At 39.3% G+C, this 24,044-nt stretch overlaps 1 protein-coding gene across 6 annotated transcripts in view; it reads left to right on the forward strand.

Annotated features, from left to right (window-relative positions):
• Window positions 1-24,044, forward strand: part of Ppp2r2b (protein phosphatase 2, regulatory subunit B, beta) — a 473,748-nt gene that overhangs the window by 221,355 nt on the left and 228,349 nt on the right. For 2 of the 6 annotated variants that reach the window (XM_013025506.1, XM_013025505.1), the window contains one exon: window positions 1,425-1,507. The exons of the other annotated variants lie outside the window; for them this stretch is intronic. In XM_013025506.1, the coding sequence (XP_012880960.1) occupies window positions 1,471-1,507 (37 nt within the window). In that variant the 5' untranslated portion in view covers window positions 1,425-1,470. The remainder of the gene's footprint in view (window positions 1-1,424; window positions 1,508-24,044) is intronic. 6 annotated transcript variants of the gene reach the window in all.

Below are 24,044 nucleotides of genomic sequence, written 5' to 3' on the forward strand. Positions count from 1 at the left end.
TAAGGTTATTCTTAAGATAATTTCATAGCATTAAATACAACAGGGTATATGACATTCTCAGGACAGCTCCATGTATATAATATACAGTATTTGCTAAATAATACTAGGCTTTATTTTCACTAGTATTGGTACAGTTGAAAGTTGTTTTTACTATAAAACAGTGTATTGTGATTCCCCAAGCTAAATATTTGGTGATCTAATATCAATTTAGACTGGTAAGTGATTTATTTCTTTTTCTTTTTTTCTGGTTCTGGGACTTGAACTCAGGGCCTGGGCACTGTCCCTGAGGTTTTGTGCTCAAGGTTACTGCTGGTCCTCTACCACTTGAGCCACAGCTCCACTTCCAGCTTTTTTGGTAGATTATTAGAAATGAGAGTCTCCTGGACTTGCTTGCCCACACTATCTTCAAACCTCAATCCTCAGATCTCAGTCTCCCAAGTAGCTAGGATTATAGGCATGAGCTACAAGTGCCAAGCTAATTTCTCTTACATAACAAATATAAATCTCCTGGGTCAAAAATTTTGGAGACTTTAAGCCAACTAGTGTCTTTTCTGAATATGAAATAAAACATTGAGAAAAAAACTTATTATTTATGGTAGGCATCACCATTAGGACAGATGTTTAAGTTACTAGCTTTTAGATATTAAAAATAATAATAATACATTGAGGCTTCCTACTGAAGACTAATTTTGCTTTGTTTTAAATGATTCTCATTAACATCCATTAATAATCCAAGGATGTGCCATTTTCATAATTCCTTAGACCTACACAGGGTACTTGGAACAAGTTTGTAATTTTTCATTGTTGTTTTTAGCACTTCTTTTCCTTCTTTAACTATAGCATACATGTATGACCACTTCCAGGCAAAGGGACTGAGCAGTGGGCAAGCTGCTCCTGCCTCTGAAGACTTGGCCTCTCTCCCACCCCTGAACTATAAAGATTCACTTCATAAAGTCTAGCATCTTGCCCACACAGACTTCTCTAGCTCTAGCTATGTCAAGACTGCTCTCCTCACTCTGCAGCTTCCACATTTCCCCCAAATGGCTGCAGCAATTGTTTTCAACCGTGAGTGTGCATTGGAGCCACCTGTAGTATCTGTTAAATATGAATGACTAGGCTCCACTCCTCCCAATTCCGACATAAAGGTCAAAGGTCCTGAGCTCATTCCTGGGCTTCGCAGTTTCCCTGAAATACTGTTGCCACCACTGCTGTTCTAAAAGCAGCCCCTTGAAGCCACTGCCTACCCCTCCAGTAAGAAGGGGGTCCACCCGGAAGCTGAAACACAGAGATTTTATAGGATTGTGTCACCTGTCATCTTTGACAGGCCAGGAGACTGGGGTGGGAGCTGTGGAGAATTTATGTTTCCAGAAGTTGGGGTACCTCTCCTTCCTGGCGTCTGGATCTGAACCCCATGTTTGTCACAGGAGCCAAGGGCGAACCCAAGACAGAATAGTGGCACGATAATGAAGCATGAATTGTCCAGATGAAAACACCTGTGGAAATGAAGGTATCAGTATCATAATTTATACTTCTTGGTAAACTAACAGGAAGGAAATGTGGAGTAGTTCTTACTGCTTCAGAGTTGTTCCCTGAAATCCAAGTAAATTCAGATTTTGTAAAGGTTATTGTACATGAGACATAGTTGGGTTATAGTTTTGAGAACAAATTTTGACCCAAGTGTACATGGATGAAGTATGCTTTGGCTGATTTTTTAATATTTTCCAGGAGAGAGTGAGAGCTGGCTAGATAAAAGCCTACTTTATTGCTGGTAAAGAGTCATCTCGAACAGTGAACAAGACAGATATATTAATTGTTAGAACAAAGAAAAGGGGTATGAGGTCAGAATATAAAGAAGAGACAATATGGGCATCTTTGTATACAATAAAAAATGAAAAGTTCCACAAAATGCATATTTTTTAAATGAGAAAGGAGACCTAGAATCAACATGCAGGAGAAAAACAAGCACTGCACACCTGAATTAAGTACATTTATTATGGCACGTGAGTGCCTGTATCATTTGGAGGTGAAGGCACTCAGGTTTGAAGACTTTGGCTGGTTTCTTTATTCAGTTCTTGAAGCCACATGAAGTGAGGGTATTTAGCTTTCACACGCGACAGTTCCTTTGAGTCCTGGAAAACATGATTTAAGGCAAAAGAATTTGTATTGATGTAAGGAAGGGAATCATCAGATTGTCCGTTTGACATGGAGTTTGCAACAGAGCTTGTTAGAGACTGAGACATATCAAAGAGTTTGACATTCACAGAAGAACTACCTTGAAGAGATGGAATAGGGTAAGAAAAGCTCTCAAATAAATATTATATGGCAAATGATATTTCAAAGATGGGTCAAAGGCCAAAAAGGAAAGAAAACAGAGTGCAAGTGTGTGTATGCATAAGCGCATGTCTGTTGTGTGCATGTATTTACATCTACTTTCCATGAGTGCGCAGACAAAAATGTGTCAGGCACTGGTTTATGTCACCTTAGCTTTGTACATTTATGGAGACTTCAAGTGGATCTTCTCTTCCTCCCTACCTCCCTCTTTATCTCCTTCCTTTCCTCCTTTCCCTCACTCCTTCCTTCCCTTCCTTTTTACAGTGCTGGGGATAAAATCCAGTTCCTTGCATACACTAAGCAGGTGCTCTATCACTGAGCTAGAATCCCAGCCCCCCAATGATATTTCTTAATGTGCTTTTAAATACGAGGCCAGGGCTTGATTTCAACAAATGCCAATGGTACGCATGATGGTAAGTGTAGTTCAGCTCATCCCTGGTGACCTATTTTAATAAGGGTTTCATGTGTACTGTATTCTGATTTGCCCTTTTAAATTTCTATCAACCATTAACATTTTAATTCGTTCCAATGCATTGAGAGGGTTTGGGTTTTACTTGGTTCATTCTCGATGATGTTATTGTAGAGATAAAACTGGAAACACTTGGAATGGATTTCTAAATCTGAAGTGTTTTGCTTGGCTGTAGCTGATATATATATATGTATATTTATATACATATATATATATATATATATATATACACACACATATATATCTATATATATTCTTGAAATTACCAAAAACACCAAACCCCCAAGTAAGATAGCTGAGAGTCAGAATTTCATGAGCTTGTGAGGAAGGATGGCAAGGATCAATACCTGCTTTTTCTAGTGCTTCATTAAATCTAAATGTTTCTGGGAAACCCAGTGCCCTTTCAAATGAAAATGTCTGGTGACTACAAGTATCATGCATTGTTTGTGTAAGGAATACAATGATGTGTGTGAGTTGTAATAGAATGGAAAGTTACTTCACAGTGTCTTTTCACAAGTTTAACCACTTTCCTCTGAATAGAACCCTTCAACATTAGGTTAAGATTGCCTTGGGTTTCCAACATGGGATTAAGATGATTTAATAGCCCAATACAGCATTAAGCCCTATGTGGCTATCTCTGATTCTCCAAAAATTCACTTTAAGGACAAATAGTAATTTGATTTGAGATAGAAGAGAGATAGAAAGAGCCTGGCATCCTCTAGTAGTTTATTGAAAACCTACTGAAATAATCAGTTTATATTTGTGGAGCCCTTATTATGTATGCTATAGTTACTCAACATTTACCACCTGTTGAGGTTTAGCAATCAGCTTAGTGAAGTAGGTACTGTCACTATGTGTGACGCTTGGGGGGTTGTCACTTGCTCCAAGTTTCTGGGGAAACAGGCTATGATTTGGAAATTGACAGGTTTGATTTTAAACAAGCTTATATTTTCCATCACTGCTGGATCATTCACAATCTAACTCTTTCAATAGGCAGAGTTAAAAACAACTGATTTGAGAAGGACCCTCAAACTACTTGGAATTCTATGTTGTGTTTGTGCCTGTAGAACTGAGGTATGAGTTGTATGTTGGGTAGCTTGTCCAACTACTCCAGTAGAGCCAGTGCAGCTATAGGTGGCTCTTCTGATTAGAAGCTCCTAATTTGGTGGCCTTAGTGTGTTAATAATCAATAGTGGTATTCCCTAGGGGAACTTTTCTTTGAAGCAAGTGAGCATTAGCTGAGAGGTACCAAGAATCACTCCCAAACCTGTTCAAACATCTCTGAAATTGTTATTCACTCCAGGCCCCTTTGTACAACTAAGCACCAAATAAAATGGATGCTTGGTGATTGTTCAATTCTCAATTCTTTTTTAAAGAATTTTAGTTCCTAAATATAGATAATCCAAGGTTTCAGTTGGGCATTGTTGAATTCTGGATTACCCAGTTGATATGCATGCATGCATGCATGCACACGTGTGTGTGTGTGTGTGTGTGTATGTGTGTATGTTATGTCAGCAGGCTCTCTTCCTGTCAATTGCTCATTTCTGATAATCCTCAGCTTGCTTCCTGCATTTATCTGGATTCTAATCAGCCATTGTGAAGTTAAGATTCTCTGTAGTAGGTATTATTGAGAATCCAAGAGATCACACAGTCTTTTGGCACAAACAGTAAGTCTTTGCTACAGAGGGAGTGGCTGGTGGTACAGCAGGAGACCCAACAATGCACCAAATAATGAACTATTGTGCATCACAGTTCAATTCCAGAGGCTTATTGTTTGTCTTGCTTGACATCAGATAAGGGTGTTTTCCTCTTTGGAAACTTGAATGAGGTAGTGTGAAAGGCAAAACTGTAATTCAGATATCCAGTGAAATGCAGTTTCATATATTAATGGCTACTAAGGACCCATAATCAAGCAATGATTTGTTAGATTAAAAGCAATACAACTTGGCTTTTGCTCAGAAGTACAAAGGATGAACAAATGAGTCTTTTTTAAGATACTCTTGGATAGACTGGCTATTCTTTTTGGATATTCTAGCTGGAGTGGGAGTGTGACCCTTTGGGACAGCTAGGGTCAATTCTTGAGAATTCTCCAGCTTCCTGGCCCCTCTGACAAGGCTGCAGTCTTAGTCAAAGCAGAATAAGGAGAATACTGCTCATGGAGCCCTTTATCTGGCTTTTCTTCTTCCTAATCAAGTGACTTTAGGTTTAATTTTCTCCTTCACCTTGACTCTGTTCTCATACTTCAGCTGACTGATTTTCTTGAAGTGTCAACTATTCATTCAGCAATTATTTAATCCATAATTATTCTGGGCCAATGAAACTCTAAATGGCTGACTTTACTCTCAGTTTTTACTATGATTATCAGTGAGGGAGTCCTCACCTATTCTTTGCAAAATGTATAATCTCGTCATTGCTGTCTTTTAAGGTTTTATGTGTTCTTTGTATTACTTATCACTCAAACCAATGAAAAATAATTTCTTGGCATGAGTCAGATCCTCTGTCAATTGATGAATCTGCAGAGAACAAAGCACTTCAATCCTTTATGGATGCATCTAAACTAGCCCAAGAAGTTGAGTGGTTATAGTAATTGTAGAAAACCTATGCTTTTCCTACTCAGTTACTTAATTTGAGAACATGAATACATTTAAATCGTAAGAAGCCATGACTTTAAAACATAAAATCCTTTTATTTTTTTCATCGAGCAAAAAGAAAGCACTGATGATGTATACTTTGTACTGTGGGTGAATAAGGATACAGGCTATCCCAGAGAGGACTTTGGATCAGGTAAGACCACTGTGTAGCAGGGAATGCCCTCTTACACATCACAGAATCTCCTTGTCCGCACACATGACAGTCTGGAAGGATTTTATTTACTTGTTTAGCAGCTTGGCTCTCTTTATGTGACGGTAAGCTTCAGTCTATCTTGCCCAGTATGCATTTCCTGTCCTACCATGGTGCCAGTAAATAGTGAATGTCCAATAAAATGATTAGAGCTTGAAAACCAACAGCAGAACTTGGGAGATTGTGAAATAAAACAAAAATTACCTGACACCAATGATCTTAAGGGGTAGGTCTTGCTAACTGATCAACACCATACTTGATCCCATCAGGATAGAATATTTTTCATGTTTTCTTATGTTCATATCTACATAATTCATTTCAGCATATTAGCAGCCTTTATAATAAATAAAGATCTGTTTGTTTCTTTGGAAACTGTCAAAGCCTAGCAGTGAGGATTCTTCCATTCATCCCTATGGTAACCAATCAAGTCTGTGGTGTGAAATGACATATCCTTCAACTTCCTGAAGAAAGAAAGCTCTCTTGCTCAAGAAGCCTTAATAATAGTATGGGTGGGTGCTATGCTTGGTTTATATTCATTTTCTCAATAGATATTGGGCATTTACTATATGCCAGGCATGGAGCTAGGTGCTAGGAATATAGTATGACAAAACCCTCTGAGGAAAGACATTCATCAAAGGATAACAAATAGGATTGGAGGTATGGCTCAAGTGGTAGAATGCCGGCATTGAGCAAAAGAGTAAAGGGACAGCACCTAGGCCCTAAGTTCAAGTCCCAGTGCCAGCATTCTCTCTCTCTCTCTCTCTCTCTCTCTCTCTCTCTCAGACACAGAATTATTCTGTCTTCAATGCAAAGACATCATTGGAATAATTAATATATTTTTTAATCAGAAAGGAGTGGACAAGAAAGAGAAATTGAGAGGATGACTATGATCAGAGTATATGAAACATCCATAAGGAAATACCACAATAGAACCCACCACATAGTACACTTAACATGCACTAGTAAAAACATCAGGAGAAAATTTAGGTAAAAAGTTAAAAGGGAAAAAAAAGAGAATAGATTGGAAAAGGTGTGGAGACAAGTGATTTGTTCATAATTCACTGACATAGAGGTACATAATATATTCTCAGGTAATTCAGTCCCTGTCTAAAGCACGAGCCTTTGTAAAAGAATCAAGATGAGCTCCTTCTGTATTTAGACCGCTTCTTATTTCCTGTGTCATGCACACACACTTATCCAGACATAAATTAGCATCATTAATGCTGGCTGTCATATTAGAGCCCAGCCCCCCTTCCAGCAGGTGCCTCACTTAACACCTTTCCTTTGTACTTTACCCTCTGCCTTCAAAGCCCACTCACAGCTCCCCCTCCCAGAAATGTGAGATTGGTTTTTCTGCAGTGCTATTAGACTGATCCTCCACTTAGAGTCTAATCTGCCACGGCTTTGTGCCTGTTTGTCAGGAACTTGGAAAATATATTAAGACATGGCACAGAGTGGAAGCTCTGTTTTGACAATGATTATGCCCATTATCTATTTTAATAAATGTAAATTGCTGTGGAGAAACAAACCATTTTATGCCACTTGAATCCTTTGCAGGGAAGCCTGAACCTTTCTGCATGGCTTAGACCTATTACTGTCATTTTCCCTTCACTGAGTTGGATGAAAACACCACATAAATGAGAACCGTTGTTAGTGCATCCTCTTGTACTGTTGCCCTAATAAGTTGTTGTGATATCACACTTTTGGAAATCCACATTTTGTAGCATTTGCAAATGTATCTGAGAACTGAGATTATGGAGTAGGCTTAATCGCAAATCAACTTGGATGTGCCTGGCACTGTGGTTAGGCTGTATTCAGACTATAAAAAGCTCACAGTTTCATTCTCACTCTTAGGGTAGGGACTTACAGATGAGCAAAGGGAAGTTGGGATGACCCATGAGATGATGGATTGCAGTTGGAGGCATAGTGCATAGACACAGGTGATCACACAGAGAAACATTTATATACATACACATAGGTTGTAGACACAAGCGTATTTATGGGACAGCTGAGTGCACAGATGTGACACCATACTAGCAATAAGCACAGCTAACATCCTGACTTCCATTTCTGAAACCGTTCTCCAGTGAAAGAAACCGAGTTCCTGCAAGCCAAAGTCTCTGATGTTATTACAGAAGAAGGAAATGAAATGAGCCTGGAGTCTTTTAGCTACAAAATAATGAAATGTTGGGGAAAAACAAAACAAAATAACTTAGTTTGACAATGTCATCATAAAAAGACATAGGAGCCAATTAGAAGAACCCAAAGACCAAAGTAGAGCAGATTGAACAACAAAACAAGTAGCACCAGAATGTTTCCCAAAACACAAAATAAACATACTAATGTGAGAGAAGAAAAATATCCCATGTACAAGAATTCCAAATTAATTGTGCAGGTGACACAGTGAATGGGTTCAGCTCACGTTCCTTAAGTTTAGGCAAGTAGTTGTACAAAGAGGCTTCACTTCATTATGTTGGATTATGAATACAATGTCTTGATCATCATTCATATGACTGCTTAAGAGTGCAGAAAGGAGAAGGGAGATAATCTACAGTGGAGAGACTGACTAGAGGTTCATCAGCCAAGTGATCAAGGTCATTAAGTAACGTTGACAGTAGGTCCCTTTGATTGATAGCTTTGTAGTCTTCAATCATGACAAAATCAAGCCAAGGAAGGGCATCCTATAATATACCTGACTGATATTCCTCAAAGCTGTCAAGATCAAAAGCAAGGAAAGTCTAATGAAAGTCTTACAGATGAGAGGAGCCTTGGGAGACATGAGAAGTGTAATATAAATGTGGTTCTAGAAGAGAGAAAAGAACGTTAGCTAAAAACTAAAGAGAAATTGAAATAGACAATGAGTCAACGCTGTATCAACCAATGACTGGTTCATTAATTATATCTAATGTACACAGTCAAATCAGATGTCCATGATAGAAAAAAACTGCAAGTACCTAAGAATTCTTACATACCTTCTAAGAATTTGTATGACCTCTTTACTCTGTCAACCTAAAACATTTTTATAAATATGTTAGTAAACTGAAGAATAAGAAGTGACAGGCTGGGTTGAGAAGCAATGGTAATAATGTAAGCGAGAGAAAGGTGCACAGACAGAGGTATTTAGGGCATCTAATGGGACTTTCAGATCCTGACTGCACTACTGTGAGAAGGTGAAGTAATGTTGCTGCCTTATGTTTTCTTGTTTCTAAGATGATGAGAAAACCTACTATGGTATTATTGACTTGTGAGTCAATGCAGGCTGTGAAGTCAAACCTCGGGGGGTTCAAAGCTCCAAACCTATCTGGGCTTCAGTTGCTGTCAGCAAATGGAGTAATAATACCAACCCCAGAAATTTGCTGAGGACTGGAATAATATATGTGAAGGGCTGAGAGCAAAATTGAGCATCTAGTGTCTCATTAAATAGGAGCTTTAATCATGGCTGTTGTTATTGTCATCTCTCCTTCCTCCTCTAGAACTTTAACTCAGGGCCTAGGCACTGTCCCAGAGTTTTTCTCTCAAGGCTAATGTTCTACCACTTGAACCACAGCTCCACTTCCAGCTTTTTGGTGATTAATTGGAGATAATCTCACAGACTTTCCTGCCAGGGATTGGCTTTGAACCATGATCCTCAGATCTCAGCCTCCTGAGTAGCTAGGATTACAGGTATGCGCTACCAGAGCCTGGCTATTAATATTAATAGTATATATTGTGCTATTATATTAGTATATTTTACTATATTCAAATATAGTTTCAAGATGGCAAATAGCTGTAATTCCAGCATTCTGGCAACTAAATTGGAAAGATTGAGCATTTGAGGCCAGTGTGGACTACTCAGTGAGCTGAGGCCTCTTTTCTTTCTCTTGTCTTGCTCCTGTCTTTCTCCTTCTCCTTCTCCTTCTCCTCTTCTTCTCTCTCTTTGCAGTATTTTTAGTATATAGTCAAATTCATGAAATATATGCAGTTTTTCTTTTCATTTCACGTTTTCAAGTCCCAGTGTGTATTTTGTTTATGTCACACACATTTCAGATGAGTCTCTTTTCAAATGTGTTGTGGTGACATGTGGCTAGCAGATCCTTTGAAGGAAGTTAGTGAGCATGCACGTGGCAAGCACGATTTAGTATATGATACTCTGATTACTTCTTTCACTTGTAAGTACCCACTCAATGGTGGTAGTGCAGCTATTACACCAACCTTAGCTCTTGTTCACACATTGGAGTTCTAGCTGTGATCTGAGCATACTGAGTGTCTGTTCTTCAAGGAGATTACATGTGTGTAGAGGAGATAGATAACAACAAAATAACCCAGCTAATCAACGTACTGCTGGGATGGAAACCAACATGAATACACATGGTTATGTGGCTGCAGTGGAGGTGACCTGAAGTGAGAGAGGGAAAAAAAATTGAAAAGGAGTCAGTCACCCAAAGAATTGTGGAAAGTAGAGGAGAGAGAGACCCGAGGCCTGGGGCAGGCTAAAGATTCAAGGTATGGCTAAAGCCTAGCAAGGAAAGGAGAGGGGGCCATCAGAGGATCCCACGAGGTGGGCATGAACTAGATCTCACAGCATTTTGTAAGTGATGGTATGAAGTTGCAGTATGAGTCTAAGCACTCTGAAGTCTACTAAAAGGTGTGTGAGAAAGGACTTATTCATTAAGAACATTGCTTGAACTCTGGGCTTGGGCGCTGTCCTTGTGCTCTTCAGCTCAAGGCAAGCACTCCACCGCTTGAGCCACAGCACCACTTCCTGTTTTCTAGCGGTTTATTGGAGATAAGAGTCTCACAAACTTTACTGCCCCGGGCTGGCTTTGAACCATGATCCTCAGATCTCAGCCTCCTGAGCAGCTAGGATTACAGGCGTGAGCCATCAGCGCCTGGCTGAAAAATAAATTTTAAAAATTATATTCTGCATAACTACAGGATTTTAATGAATGCTGGGATAAAGTACCAAAAGTTATAGGAAGACAATATCATCCATAGGTACCAAGTTCTGGATAGACGTGCAGGTGCTAAATCCAGCTGGCTTCCTTGGGTCAGACACACATGCTAACGAGGTCTAGATCCTAGTCCTGAATGGCACCTGCAGCTTATTCCAAACATAAAGTTTTGTAAAATGAAGCTAGGTATGCAGGTCTTCTACCACACCTGTGATGGCTGTTTTTTTCCCCATGGGTGATTGGAAGTTGCTGCATTGAATATATTTCAGTGCCCAGGGACACAGACCAGGGGCCCTGCAATTGTTTGTGTGGCACCCAGAGAGGCTAAGAGAGAAGATAGCAACCTCTTACTTGTCTGGCAATTGGAAATATTTCCATATATGTATTTTTTAATGTCCTAGTCATCACATCTCCGTATCATAGATGAAGTAAGCAGAACCATCTCCAAATTATGGAAGGACATATTGAGTCTTTGAGAAATGCATATTGATTATATCTTTGGACTTGTGCCTTTGTCCTGTGGTGTGAGAGGTTACCAGTGGTCTCCAATCCTACATAGATCTGATCCAAGTCCCCTCTCTGAGGAATGTATGCAATCAAGTCTGAGCTCATTTCTCTTGAGACTTGAAACCTAATATCTTGTATTCTCTCAGGGTGAGGCAATTGTATAATCTCCCTTCTTGTTAAGACAATTGGAAAGTCACTGGGTCTGTGTATTTCTCCTCCTGTGTTTAGTAGATGACAGAATGTCTTTGGGTTACAAATAGGTGTTAGTCCTAATTGACTGGTCCCGATGAGGGGTGATTTGTAAGCCCTGGAACAGAAGGTCTGCACTAAAAATTGTCTTAATATAATTTACTTATTAGAAAGTTTGTCTCGTGCATTTTCACTACTTTGCATTTGGTTATTAGCAGGTAATAAACACTGAAATATTTAAGTAATTTTTTCCTCGAATTAATGCTCAGAATGTAGCTGTTAGGAAATGATATAAGTTGCAAGTGAACCCTGGAAGATTTAGAATGTAGGTTCTTTAAAAAAGTCTTTTAGTATTTGAGTAGCATGTATTAGTTACATGAAGGTATGTTTCACTGTGATATTTCCATATATTTGTGTATACCCCATCACTCTTTGTCTTAACTCCCCCTATTCTTTTTCAGTTTGTTTGTTTTTGTCAGAGTTTGAACTTGTGGTCTCATGCTTGTTTGGCTGGTGCTGTACCCCTTGAGCCATGCCTCCAACTGTGTATTTTTTTGGGGGTCCAGTCATGGGGCCTGAACTCTGGGCCTGGGCACTGTCCCTCAGCTCTTCAGCTCAAGGCTAGCACTCTACCACTTGAGCCACAGCGCCACTTCCGGCTTTTTTCTTTTTGCTTATGTGGAATCGAACCCAGGGCCTCAGGCATGCAAGGCAAGCGGTCTACCACTGAGCCACCTTCCCAGCCCCCAACTGTGTACTTTTGCTGATTAGTTTTAGATGACATTACGTGGACTTTTTGCTGGAGATAGCTTCAAACCACAATCCTATGATCCCAACCTTCTGAACAGCTAGGATTCCAGGCATGACTCAGGCACTGTCTCCTGGCTGTTCTAAGTAATTTAATTCTATTGTCATTTTATCATACATGTGTATGAAGCACTTCAATAGCATTCACCCCTCTTTGCCCTCTTCCTTCCTACTGGTTCTCACTCCCAAACAAGTCCCCATTTTACACTTGCATTGCTCTTATTTGCTTTTCAGCTCTACATTTGGCATATCTGTTTTAGTTTGATTTGTTTTTCGCTTAGCACGGGAATCTCCAGTTCCATCTATTTTCCTGCAAAAACGTACTTTCAGGTCTGTAAGCCTTTGGAGGATTTTGAGAGGCATGATTGAACCCTTTGAGAATTTGACTCCTGTACCAGGCTCCTCTGTACAAGGGGGGAATGCTAGGAAATCCATAACCTATCACAAATTCCCGAAAGATCAGAGGGATTGTAGTTTCCTAGGACATTTATTCCCTAAGAGGTGATGAAGAATTCCTTGTTGTGAAGAATGAGAAGACTCAAGTGTGGAAGATACACATGTGGGAAGGGGAACGTGTTGTATTTCATTCTGGTGATGGAATGTGGTGGTTCTGGCATCACAGAGGCATGGCTAGGGAGTGTGGATATACCCCTATCTTAGAGGACTCACCTCTGAAGTTCTCCCAGTCCATCAGATGGAGAATCTTAAGCGCTTTGGGAAACCCAAGCTGCTGCCTGACTTGATTCCACTTCTGCTAGCAGGAGGGGTCTCACCTCTGTCTTTTTTTACCTAAAAGGATGTTTAGAAGGTAAGGATAGGCCGGTTGCCCTAACCAGGAAGTGCCAGTGGTGCCTTTATCCTGGAATAATCTAGCTCCTTCCTTTCTTCTTCCTTTCCTTTCTCCCAAGAAGTAGGGCCAGGGAGAGCAAAGCCAGCTGGGCTAAGCAGCTCCTTTGAGAGCTCTACAATGATTTTTTATTAAAAAATGGTTATCTTTTACCCAAGAGTAGTTGATGTTACCTTTTAGATGAACTAGAGCCCAGGTAAAATTAGTTCTTGTGAATAGTGGAGTTCTGAGAACACTAAATGCATTCAGAAAGAGCCAGGGACATTATTTCAGCCCAACAGCTGCTTGGGAGTTTTGATGTATTTGTTCCTTAAGTACTCTAAGTAGGTTTCCCTAAACCTCACAAGTCTCATCCCAAATCCCACTGCCCTTCTCAAAATGCTTCTTGACTACATCATCTCTGAGTCTCGGCATCCTGTTTATAACACAATGCAGAGAATATGGAACTCTTGACACTATTGTTCAGTGCATGTTTGTTTTATTGTCCTAGGCTAGTTTTCTTCTCCATACCGCAGCTAAACGCAGTGGAGGGTAAGTCATATCAGATTAGAGACACATTTGTTTCTCTTATTGCACTCATCTTGAACAACATCTTATACATTATAAGAGATGAGTAGATGATTTTGAATGAATAGTTCTGATATTTCCTCATCCTTTACACCATCCTTGCTGGATAGCAATTAAAAAGAAACTCAGTTTATTTCTTGTTTTAATAAAACAAATTGGTGGCCAAAGAGGACTATTTAAAAGTTCAAGATCTGAGACAGTCTTTTGAAGCCTCGCTATGAACCTCCAAAACACTTGGACTATTTTAAGAGTGTAGATTCATAGAACAAAACAATAAATATTGTTTTGTTTTTGCTAGTGATACAGTACAGCTATGCTTTTAATTCACTACCTTGACTTAGAAGAGAGATTAATTTGATTGTTCTAAAGATGAAGCAAGATTTGGTCAGCAATTACTATATTCTTAGTTCTGGGCTTTATACATTTCTGTATGTTATCCTTTAAATGATCAAGCAAGCCATGCAAATAGTAATGTAATTTTCTTTGGCAAAGAGTATAAAAATAGATTTTAAGAGGTAACTTGAACTGCAGAGCTCTGGGATGGCAAAATGACTGGTACAGAGGTGTCATTGCTGTGTTTATGCAAGGGTGCTCAGGCAGTGTTGATCAAATCCAAGTTAGAGCCCAAAGCTGTTGGTACTTGATGCCCAACCTCTTTACTGCCTCTCCTCAAAATGGAAAAAAAAAACAGAATCCACATTATTAGCTCTCCATTTTAGCTCTTTAAATTCAGGCTAAGCAACACTCAAGTTTGCAACATTTGGCCCCAAATGTTATTTTCCTCTGTCTGTACTATTTGCCCAGAGATGATGCTAAAGATAAACTCGACTTCCTGGCAGCATCTCAGAATGATTGTGTGAGAAGGAGCTCTTCTGCTCTTCCTGATGCCTGGAGGAGGCAAAAATAAACGTTTGGAAAGAAGAGCGAATAATATCACAGAAATGATGACACTGTGAGTTCAGTTCCATGCCTCACAGCACCCCCCAGGAGCAGGGGTGGGAGGGGCGGTGACTAGCCAGGATGTCAGTGAATTAGAAGCTTATCAGGTTTGTTTGTTTGTTTGTTTTTTGCTTATGTGGTGCTGAGGAATCGAACCCAGGGCCTCATGCATGCAAGGCAAGCACTCTACCACTGAACCACCTTCCCAGCCCCGAGGTTGTTTTTTTTTTTTTATCATCCTAGTTTTCAGATGTGTTTTCAGTGTAATCCTGGCTCACCAAGTGGCTGGTGATTGCTTAACAGGGTCGACAGATTTGAAGAGTCTTAAAATCTTAAATAAAATGAGTGTTTGGGTTTGTTGTTGCTGCTGCTGTTGTTTGTTGGTCCTGGGGTTTGAACTCTATGCCTGGTCACTTGTCCCTGAGCTCTTTTGGTTTGAGGCTAGCACTCTACTACTTGAGCCACAGCACCACTTCTGGCATTTTATGTAATTAATTGGAGATAAGAGTCTTACAGACTTTGCTACCCAGGCTGGCTTTGAACCACAATCCTCAGATCTCAGCTTCCTGAGTAGGTAGGATTACACGCATGAGCCACTGGTGTCTGGCTGAGTATTGAGCTTTTTAAGTACAAGTCTTGGTTCTTATACTCCCAGATGACATAGGTATATGATCTTTAATCTTTTAAAGGATCATGCCTATGATTTAGAATTTTCTTCCTTCTTTCCTTCCTTCCTTCTTTCCTTCTTTCCGTGCTGGCATTTGAACTAAGGGCTTTGCACTGGCTAGGAAAGCACTCTACCTCTTGGACCACACCCCAAGTATTCTTTGCCTTTTTTTATTTTTCAAATAATGTATTTTGTGTATGTCCAGACTGACAGCGGTCCACCCATTGACATTTTCCACATGGTAAAGATGATAGACCCTGGTCACCTTGTTCAGCTATGGATAGATTGCGGTTCTCATGTTTATGCCTGGACCAGAATTGAACCCTTATCCTCCCAATTCCCACCCCTCAAGTAGCTCAGATTACAGGAGTAAACCATTGGCCCCTGGCTTAAATCCTTACTTTTTTGGCCCAGTGTAGCCTAAATTGTCTGCTACTCCCACAAGCTCAATTAGACTAGACATGTGATAGCTAAGTGAAGATGAATATTCTGCAGGGCACAATTACATCCTGCTCCTAACTAATTGACGTTATTGAGCAGGAGACTGGACATAAGTATGTGGAAGAATCTTCTGGTGTCCAGCCACTCAAAGAAGCAAGGAACTCCCTTGACAGTTGATCTCACACAGATGACATGGAATTGAGTGCCCTGCCCTTCAGTAACCAGCTATCAAGGGTTCACACTTTGCAGAAAAGTGTTAGAGGCTGTGGGGAGGAAGAGTGGACTGAGCCTCTGACCCCTTTCTCACCAGAGTGTCTCTATTCCTCACTTCCCCACGTGTATCTTGTCTTGGAAGCTGATAATTTGCTTTTCTTACATTTTTGAAGGAAATCTTGTCAGGCGAAAGAGAAAATGGAGGTTCATAAGACAATATAAAAGAACGGTTTAAGATTTATTAAGCACCACACTAAAGCTACCAGCACAACTATGTTTATTGCAGCATTATTTACCATAGCTAAGATATGGAACCAACCCACATGCCCCTCAGTCGATGAATGGATCAAGAAAATGTGGTATATATACACAATGGAATTCTATGCCTCCATCAGAAAGAATGACATTGCCCCATTTGTTAGGAAATGGAAAGGCTTGGAAAAAATTATATCAAGTGAAGTAAGCCAGGCCAAAAGAAACATAGGTTCCATGGTTTCCCTTATTTGCAATAACTAGTATATGTCTGAGTCAAGCGGAAAAGGTCAGATAAATTGATGTTAGGGAATGAACCCTTAGATATGTATTTTAATGTTTTTTTTCTTTCATGCATTTGTTTCTAAGATTATTTCTTTGTTTCTTTGTATGTCCCTCCCCGACAGTATAACCCCTGCTTTCACTATATTTGATGTCGGTATAATTTGTGGAGGAGATGGGGAAAAACAAGTTGTTTAAGGATACAGGTGGACCGGTTGCAACTATGAGAAGTACAAGTTGTCATGTCAAAAACGAACTTTACAACGTCGGTGCAGGGGGGTTGGGGGGTGGGAGTAGGGGGAGTGGGGGGGGAGATTGGGTGGGGGGGCAGGGGGAGGCTGGGAAGGGATGTGAAGGGTAAACAAAGGAGGAGGCTGCAATGCTTGATAAGAAATGTACTCATTATCTTGCCTATGTAATTGTAACCCCTCTGTTCAGTATTTTCACAATAAAAATAATAAAAATAATTAAAAAAGAAAGAACACACAAAAAAAGATTTATTAAGAAGCTGGTATTTGTTAGTCACAACCATGTTATTATGTGGCTTCCTTGGGTCTCTGCTAGACTCACTCTTTGTCTGGCCCAGCAAGTGTTTTTTCTTTCGTTATTTCTTTTAATAGATAAAGATACCTTTAATACTATAGGATGGGTGAATATTAAGCTAACTGGTAGGAAGAAGAACACAAAACTTACTAGGGGATCATAAAATACCAAGAAGAAAGACATTCTTATTGCCCAAGGCATGGTTCAAGTGATAGAGCATCAGCCTAGCAAGTGTGAGAGTATGAGTTCAAGCCCCAGTACTGCCAAACGACACTGTTACTGTAGTATGGGACATGGTGATAGAGAATAAAGGTCCCCCAGGAGGCTGGTTAGACATTCAGATCCCTCCAAGTCAACTTGTCTGGTTCTCTTCCATGTTTTGCCATTTTAGAAGTAATTGTTCCTTCTTTGCCCATCCTAAAATTGTGTTATCCATTAAGATAGCCACTGTGGTATACTTAGAATGTGGCCATTTTATTTGAGATGCTCTTTATGGGTAAAATACTTGGCAGACAAAAATAAATAGCATTATTTTCTGCTCTTATATAATAAGTGGGGAAATATATTTTTGCAAAATCCTCAAGATCACCTTTTATGCTTATTTCTGAAATCCAGTTTGAGAACACAATCCAAAGGCTTTGATCTTTCATAAAAATATGTGTTTGGTTTTATATGTTATTAGGGCACCAATTAGGGGTCTGGACCTTAAAAATTAAAGCTAGGTTGAACAAGTGAGTTTTTATAGCCAAATCAAACTAAAAAAGGGTTTGAAATGATTCAGTTTGCTGTAAATTCAGTGTAAAGGCACTCACAAATTTTACCTCTTGATTTACACAGAACATTCTCAGTTCTATTCAGCTACTAGCTACCCATTATTACCTTAGTAAAGTCACCTATCCTGTCAAAATATCATGTTCTCTTCTGAATAAACCATGAATAATAATAGGATTTATCTATATGGATTATGAAAATAAAAGGATTATATACTGTCTATAAAGTGGACAAGCTCATTGTGTGTACTCAATGTTATCTGTTTTCTATTATTAAAAAGACAAGTCATTTGCCACAGATAAAAACTATCCTTTTTCAAATTCAAGAGATAATAGAATTATACACACCCAGGGAATCACTAGACAGCTGGTTATTATAACTGGTGAAGTGGTAGGCCCATTTTGCCAAGGATGTTTTAGAACCACATGGTTAAAAGTATATGATATAGGTGATAGTGGTAATCCATTTCTTAATGGTAAAGAAACTGATTCATCAAATGAGTCATCTCTAATTTCCCTGAAGTATTATATGAACACAAATACAATGCTGCATGTTGACTATTATTTGGTTTCTGAACATCAACTATTGATAGGGACAAAGGAGATCAATATTAATAAATGCCTGATGATTTCAGCTGTGAGGTTGAGGGTTAGGAAGGGAGGAGGGAACAAGAAGGTAGGTACAGAGAAATAGGGCCTGCCTACTGGAGCACTCTGCAATCTCTCATTTCTTCCTCTTCACCAGAGCTTAATGTAAAAATGGGAGAGAATGGAGAAACTGCTCCAACTCGTCCTTCCCACAGTAGGTGAGGTGTCAAGATTTCGTAACCGTTGAATACCCTGAAATCAGACACTGCCTTGTCACATTGAAGGCAGAGCCTAGGTGGGAAATGTTGTTTCCAATGCCAACATTTAATGTCATATAGGGAATTCCCTATGATGGTCCCCACAGGTTTTCTTTCAAGTCTAAGGTCTTTGCTTGCTTAGGTCCTTGTGTGTATTCTTGCTGTGACTGAAGAAAGGCTTAAGGATAACAATGAAATTGTTTGCTACTTAGTAAAGCTTCTTGGAGGCAGAATTAGCCAGGTTAAATCCCCCAGCTTCTTAGGGAAGTAGATTCAAAGCCCTCTGCAGGAGATGCTCACTCACAAGTTTAAGTTGTTCTGTTTGACAATAAGCTTGATAATGTTGCCCTGGGAGGCATTTTGAAGGGATGAGCTAATTTGAGGGGGAAAAAAATGCTAGAAACGAATTAAAAAGTGGGAATATCTGATAGAAGGATCATTTTAAATTGTTGTCTTTAATATTAACAAAAGTATGAAATACAGCCCCTAGTGAAATGAGAGTATTGTAGAAAAACCATCAAATGGATGTGGAGACTTACAGTAGGATGATAGACAAATGAGGCTATTGGTCAATTATAACATGCATGTTCACTGGCTTAGCATGAAGGAGACATGAAATACAGTTTGCCGTGGTTCTAGTACTATGGTACAACCTTACATATATTTTCATATTGAAGTCTAATCACCTTTATTAAGTGGATATGATTTTGAAGGTGAAATTGTCAAGCTAATTTTCACATAGAAATTAGTTCATAGGGGGAGGATGGGAAGGATGGGAAGGGGAAACAAAGGAGGAGGCTACAATGCTTGATAAGAAATGTACTCATTCTCTTGCCCATGTAATTGTAACCCCTCTGTACAGTACTTTCACAATAAAAAATAAAATAAAAAAAGAAATTAGTTTGTGTCTCATGGTGAATATAATAAGTATATGGCATTACTTTCTTTGTATGCTAGTACCAGGGCTTGAACTCAGGGCCTAGGCACTATTCCTTAGCCTTTTTTTTTGCTCAAGGCTGGTGCTCAACCACTTAAACCACAACTATACTTCTGGCTTTTGCTGGTTAATTAGAGATAAGTCTGATGGACTTTCCTGCCCAGGCTGGCTTCTAACAATGATTCTTAGACCTCAGCTGCCTGAGTAGCCCAGCAAGTTCTTATATTCTTGTAAATATGATTGACAGTTATTTTACAGATGAGGAAGCTGATAAAGATTCATCAAGGTCTGACACTTGTAATTCAAAGCCAATTATCCCTAACATTAGAAATACTTTGCATATAGAAGTACAGCAAAGGCAAAATATTAAAAGATAAAAAGTTAGCCAGGCATTGGTGGCTCATGCCTGTAATCCTAGCTACTCAGGAGGCTGAGATCTGAGGATTGCAGTTCAAAACCAACCCAAGCAGGAAAGTCCCTGAGACTCTTATCTCCAATAAGCCACCAGAAAACCAGAAGTGGTGCTGTGGCTCAAGTGGTAGAGTGTTCACCTTGAGCTGAAGAGCTGAGGGACAGCACCCAAGCCCAGAGTTCAAGCCCCACGACCAACAAAATCAACAAAAAGGTAAGTTAATATAAAAATTAATCTAGTATATATTAATATAAAAATTAAAAGAGAAAGAAATTTCAATTTGGGTGTTGAGTCAATACCAGACACTGCACTGTATGTGTTGCATAAAATCTCTTACAAGGTCCCTGAAATCCTTTGTTACGTGATAGGACATGGATTCTTGGATGTTTCTGCCTGCCTGCCTGTATTGATAATTTTGTATGGCCAGTGAATGATGTTACAAATATTCAAGTGGCCTTTGGTAGAGAAAAGTCTTCTCACCATAAAACCTCACAATCCATTGGAAAAACAGAGGTCCACCTAAATTAAGATAGACAAAATTTGACCTGAATTCAGCATGTCTCTGGGCTACACTATTAGCCGGCTTTCTTACAATTAAATAGATTATTATCATGTTTAGGAATGTTTTTGATTTTTTTGAAAAATGGTCCTCTGTACAAAGGGTAATTACAACTAGATGTTCATTGTGTAGACTCTTGGTTCTTTGGGTAGTCTGAGACATGCTGGATTTCTTATCCTTGATTATAAACCTGTCATATTTGCATATTTGCTGCTTTCACCTAAGGCAGTTTTATTTTACTTTCCAAATCTTACTGCCTCTATGAAACAGATCACACATTCTTAACACTACTGCCCTTCCCCCTCGCCTCTCTGCCTCAATTGCTAGGAGCCACATTGAAGAGTGAGAACAGAGCGCTCATCTCAGCCAGGCAGCTTAGATGTACCTCTTCCTCTTAACTTGTGCTTGACTTCACAAGTACATGGCCAGTCTACCCATGTTACAGACTAAGCAAGACAGAATGGCCCTTCTCTATTTCTTATTGTTTTCCATTACACACAAGAATTCCTATTATTCTATTTTTAAAAACATAACCCCACATTTTTGCAAGTTAAAAATGGACTTTTACCCAAGCTCCATTTAGTCATTCAGTTCAGTGAGAAATCACATATCAAGGTATCACACACTCCCATTCACCAACCAGAGTGTTTTTTTTTTTCAAAGTAGGTGGTTAACTTTGGAATGCAATATGGAGGTTCCTCAGAAGACTACACATAGAGCTCCCCTATGACCCAGCAATCCCACTTTTGGGCATTTACCCAAATGATCACAAACAAGGCCATACTAAACCTACCAGCCCAACTATGTTTATCACAGCATTATTCACCATACCTAAGAGATGGAACCAACCCGGATGACCCTCAGCAGATGAATGGATCAAGAAAATGTTTACACACACACACACACACACACACACAATGGAATTCTATGCCTCCATCAGAAAGAATGACACCACCCCATGTTAGAAAATGGAAAGACTTGGAAAAAATTATATTAAGTGAAGTAAGCCAGACTCAAAGAAACATAGGTCCCATGGTTTCCCTTATCTGCAATAACTAGTATATGTCTAGGACAAGCAGGAAAAGTCAAAAGCTATTTACATATGACCATACAAGATGATGCTACACAAAATGAACCCCAAGATAATGAAACAAGAGGTTTTATCTTTGCTGTTGTTTTTAATGTACTTACAATGTACTATGTGATGTTTTTTGTTTCTTTTGTATGTTCTTCCCCCATGGAATAATCCCTGTTTTTACTGTATTTGCCCTACATATTGTATATACATTTTTCTCATTTGGGGAGGGGAGGGGAAATAACAAAATGCTGAAATAAGGATACAGGTTGACCTATTGTAACAATGAGATATCCAAGACACTATGTTGAAAATGAACCTTACATCTTTGTGGGGAGGGAGAGAGGAGTTGGGGAGGTAGGGTGGGAATGGATGATAAGGGAAAAGCAAAGAAGGGGGTAACAGTGCTCAATAGGAAATGTACTCATTACCTTACTCATGTAACTGTCACCCCTGTGTACAGTATCTTTACAGTTAAAAAAATATATACATATATAATTTTTTTAAGTAAGTGGTTAAGCCGGGCGCTGGTGGCTCACGCCTGTAATCCTAGCTACTCAGGAGGCTGAGATCTGAGGCTCACAATTCAAAGCCAGCCCAGGCAGGAAAGTCTGTGAGACTCTTACCTCTAATAAACCTCCAGAAAACTGGAAGTGGCACCGTGGCTCAAGTGGTAGAGCATTAGCCTTGAGCTGAAGAGCTGAGGGACAGCACCCAGGCCCAAATTGAAGCACATGACCGACAAAAAACAAACAAAAATAGGTAGTTTATAAAACTGTAGTTCAAAAGAATGTTAACAAATAGAAAATGATCACAATAAGGTGACTAATGTCTGTACTCTTAGTGAATTTGGGTAGTTTAAGGTAAGTCAGGCAAAAAAAGCAAGACCCCATCTTAGTCAAGAGAAGTTAGGCATGATGGTGTATGCCTATGGTCCCAACTAGAAGGGATATAAGTAGGAGGGCTACTATTTAAACTGGCCTAGGCATAAATGCAAGACTATATTTGAAAAAGAAAGCCAAAAGTACTGAGGGCATGGCTCAAATGCTAGAGTGCCTTCCTAGCAAGCATAAGTTCTAAACTTTAAACCTCAGGATAGAGAAAGAGATTGAATATGATAGTGGTGTGATTCTTGTACTACAATGTATTATTCTTATTCTCATAATAGTAAAGATAGTAAAGAACTGAGATCATAACCGTTTTAAATCACATAAAATAGATTTTAGATGGCTGAGAGTCTTTCCTTAGGTCTTTCTTGAACACAGAAGTGTCTGTGTTGTTTGGTTCATTTGTTGTTCCTTGTACTCTGTGTCAAGGAAAATATTTCTGATGAAGAAGAATGCCTACTATCAAAGTTAAGATTTTTTCCCTTGAATAATGGCCAAATTGTTCCTGATTGTGTGAATCTTTGGTATCATTTTTCTAAATCTGGGCTGTTAAACATCTAGATGTTTTTGTCTCTGTAACCACCATGAAACGAGTTATGTGAACATCAGAAGCAGTTATAAATCACATGTAGTTTAGAACCAGACCTGAGAATTCCACAGGGAGGGGGCATCTCTTCAGAGAGTTTGGATTGCAATAAAACAGGATTATCGTGTATTTTAGTGTTGTCTGTTTTGTGTTGGGGGAAAAAATAGATCCTCTTTTTTGTCCATATAGCCACCCTCTGGTATTATCTCCATCTGTCTCTCTCTTCAGCCCTGGGCCTCTTAGCTCTGAGTAAGTGTGTACCAGCAGCTATTAATAGCTGAATTCTACAACAGTCTGCTGTCACAGATGGAATCTGAGCTTCTAAAGCCTTAAGACCATAAAAACTCATCGCAAAGAAAGCAGTGCATTCTTTGGCACCTAATGCCATTATCTATTAAAAAAGAATATTTTCACTGTATTTGATGTTGGTATAATTTGGGGAGGGGAAGGGAAAAAACAAATTGTTTAAATAGGGATACAGATTAACCCATTGCAACAATGAGATGTACAAGACAAGACTCTATGTCAAAAAATGAACTTTACAGTTTAGGGTTGGGGGGGTAGCTGAGGAGGTGGGAGGGAAAGGATGGTAGGGGAAAAACAAAGGAGGAGGCAACCATGCTAGATAAGAAATGTACTCATTACCTTGCTCATGTAAAGTACTTTTGTAAAGTATTTTCACAATAAAAAAAACTTAATTAAAAAAAAGCAAGGCACCAGCTCTTGATTCTGGTTTGTAGATCCTCATCTGCTGTTTTGGTAGTTAACTTGAAAGCATTATCCAAAATGCCACTGCAACAAAGAAGAGGGAGAGAAACACTTCTAAGAGAATGCATAGAAGCAATTGTGGGATCCATGGAGTTAGGGTGTCATTCCGGAGAGGCTGTCTCCTTCACCTCTAATGGAGGGAGCTCAGACACCCACCATGAAAGAGAGTACCCTAGAATGATTTTTGCATAAACTCCAAATTAGCTATGGAGATTTCCAATACTCTCCCCTGAGCAAGACAGATTGTTCACTCTCAAGGAATTGTCTTAGTGATTCTATTTAAGGCTGTAGGTAGAAGATGGAAAAAGGGATTAATGTGTATTTCTGGGCCCTCTTTCTCTATTATCTCCTTTCTTTCTCAGTATTTACCAAGAGAATT

Source organism: Dipodomys ordii, unplaced genomic scaffold, assembly GCF_000151885.1.
Source record: "Dipodomys ordii isolate 6190 unplaced genomic scaffold, Dord_2.0 Scaffold85, whole genome shotgun sequence".
NCBI lineage: Eukaryota > Metazoa > Chordata > Mammalia > Rodentia > Heteromyidae > Dipodomys > Dipodomys ordii.